This window comes from Eurypyga helias, unplaced genomic scaffold (genome assembly GCF_000690775.1).
Source record: "Eurypyga helias isolate BGI_N326 unplaced genomic scaffold, ASM69077v1 scaffold5853, whole genome shotgun sequence".
NCBI classification, from domain to species: domain Eukaryota; kingdom Metazoa; phylum Chordata; class Aves; order Eurypygiformes; family Eurypygidae; genus Eurypyga; species Eurypyga helias.
The window spans coordinates 12,456-15,235 of NW_010240502.1; the positions used below are offsets into that span (position 1 = coordinate 12,456).

A 2,780-nucleotide genomic window follows, 5' to 3' on the forward strand; every position below is an offset into this window, starting at 1 on the left:
ACAAATATGTATTTAATGAGAATTACGAAAATCAAAAAGTACAAGGTCCAACTTTTTGAAAAGCACCTTATTCCCTCACATCAAGGAGCTAACTGATTTCTCGCTCAAGTTTTGACCAAAGTGGCGCTAAATGGGTGAAAGGGAGAAAAAGATCAAATTTAGTCTTAGGAGCTGTGTCAGGCAAGTGCTTTCTTTATCGTCCATCCAAAGCTGCTCATGACACAATTCCTGAATGTAAATATGATTTAATGTCTGGCAAATGTTAGGAATCTGTCCCAGCATATTCTCCAGGTGAGAAATAGCTCTTCTTTTCCCTTGCTCCCACAGTGTGTTTGTGCATGCCCTTGTCCTTGGACTTTGTATTCCTTGAAATCCCAAAGAACCATTCACATTAATAATAAAGTGTAAGTGCTTGCGTAGGAAGATTGACTCTGCTGATTTCAGCACTTAAAAAGGGAAACCGCTCTGTTGTTTTAACCACTTCAACCCTCACCATCTCCGTTTATTTTCTTATCCCGTTTAACTTATGTTCAAAATCAAACAGGAAGCAATTAAGGTGAGCCGACTACAAAGCAGCTCTCAAAATACGTAGCTGGCTACCTAGTGCAGAATGAAGGTCATGCCCGAAAATGTAGTTAAACATACACGGAAGGAATGCAGAACCCATACACCGGGGTGACTGGTGTAAAAATACACCACCTCAACCCAGGCAGACAACCATGGCCAAGGCAGACATTGCTACCAACACCTTCATGGAGCCACTGCTGGCAACACTGGTTGAACTGATGAAGCACATTAGACCAATGATCTTATCTACTTCAATTAATAGAAGAGCCGGTGGAAGAAACCCAACTCCCTGCTAAGCTGTAAAATGGTCATCATTTCACCCAACTTCCCTTGGACTTTTGTCATGTCACTACCATGAAAAAAAAAAAGAGGTATCACAGAAATGAGCATCTAATGACAACAGTGTGAGACAAAGCAAAGTCTTTACACAGGATTTAGCTAATTATATTTTGGGCAAATATTTATTTATCTAAAAACAAAATAAAAGTCATTTTTAAAAGAAAAAAACTTATTTAAATAAAAAAAAAAGTGAAATGTTATGGCACATAAGTTCAAGACAAGTATAAATCCAGTTGCCACAACTGTTGTGTATTCATGTTGCACATTTTTCTATAAAGACTTTATTAAAACATATTTACATGGTAATAAGATGTGTAAATATATACAGCAATCTGGGGACAACTTTTTTTTTTTGATTCTCATATGAAAAAATGCCTTAAATACAAAATTTTAAAAGAAAAAAAGTTGAACAGTTCATCCCCAAGCATGAAGAATGTCCCATCATCCCTTATGCCCAAAGTATCAATTATGAGGCAGTTTTGAGGTTCTGGCCAAACCCCTGGGAGATTCAGCCAAGGTTGTGTAGTCTCAAGTTAAATCGCACAGCATGCAGTTGCCATAGTTCCATACTCGATGGACTGGTGTAGTTCATGAGTGATATTAGAAACAGTAATATTTTATCATAGTCTCAGTCTAGTTTGGGTTATTCTAAGCGATGCCCAAGAGTTCCTATGCACAAGAGTTCCTTAGCTGCTCGAGTTTGTGTTTCAACTGTTCTCTCCTCCGCCTCAACTGCTCCTTCTCTGCGATCAGTCTGTGCTCGTCTGACTGGATGGAAAGAACGTACTCCGTTGCTTTTTTCAGGATGACAACCTTGGGCGCCTTTTCGTTGTTGGCCACTTCGGGTATCTGGTCACGCAAGGCAAAGAAACTCAGCTTCAGCTCGTTTCTCCTCTGGCGCTCCAAGACGTTGTGCGTTCGCCTCTTGTCGTTCTCTTCCGAATCTGACGTGCGGGGACTGGAGCATTTTCGGTTATTGCTGATCTGTTTGAGAACTCTGCCACTGTCCAACTTTAGCCTCTTTGCAGCTGGGTATTCAACCTTGGTGGAAGGAGGAGCGGCATAGTTGTGCTGATGGATGTTGACGTGACACCGTTTGAGAACCAGCGGGCTGTGGTGGGGCTTACTGTTCTCTTCTGATGTGTCTGTGCTGGACTCTGTGCTGGATTCGGATTCATTCCCTTCAGCTAATGTAACGACATCAATTTCCTCATCTTCCTCTTGTTCTTCTTCTGCAATGGGGAAAATAAATAAATAAAAAGACTTACACGCTGCTCTGTGCAAACAGTCTCAGGACTGCTGTGTTTATATGGGAAGGTTACTGAGGAACTCGTTGATAAACCCTTATTAGACCCATTTGCTGCTGCTGGACTCCACTTTCCCCAAGAGCCTTTCCTTTAAGGAAGCAACGCTGCGAGCGCAACAGGAGACACGGACCGCGCTCCAAAGCCTGGCTCCCTGATTTCAAAAGTTGCAAAGATCTTGCGTAATTCCGAGGAGCGCGTGAAAGATAGCAGGAAAGTTTAACCTCGGTTGTCAGCAGTACAGCGCAATAAAGCTCCCAGACTCAAGCTGCCCTTAATTAAGGATTTAGAAGGCTTTGGCCACGCCTCAAAAGAAAGCTTACTTAAGACACATGTGTATTCAGAGAAGTTTTCTGAATCTCTCTTGATCTGCTAATTTGTGGAAAATCCAGAGGGGTGGGGAATATATATATATTTTAAAAAAAAAAGGGGGAAGGCTGCGGCGCTTCGGGTAGAAACTCACTTTCAAACCAAATTTATGAGGGAGCGGAACACGCTGTCAAATACCTAAGGAAGCATTTCTAAAACTTTCCCAGCCCCATTCACTCCTCCGCAGTCACTTTCACTGGC

General features: G+C 41.9%; 1 protein-coding gene across 1 annotated transcript; it reads right to left on the reverse strand.

The window, feature by feature from the left end:
• Positions 1-1,009: 1,009 nt before the first annotated feature.
• Positions 1,010-2,138, reverse strand: LOC104507238 (myc proto-oncogene protein; the record flags this gene model as incomplete). The annotated part of the gene is made up of 1 exon (XM_010148454.1): positions 1,010-2,138. A coding segment is annotated over one exon (563 nt), but the record flags the coding sequence as incomplete, so codon positions are not given.
• Positions 2,139-2,780: the final 642 nt, after the last annotated feature.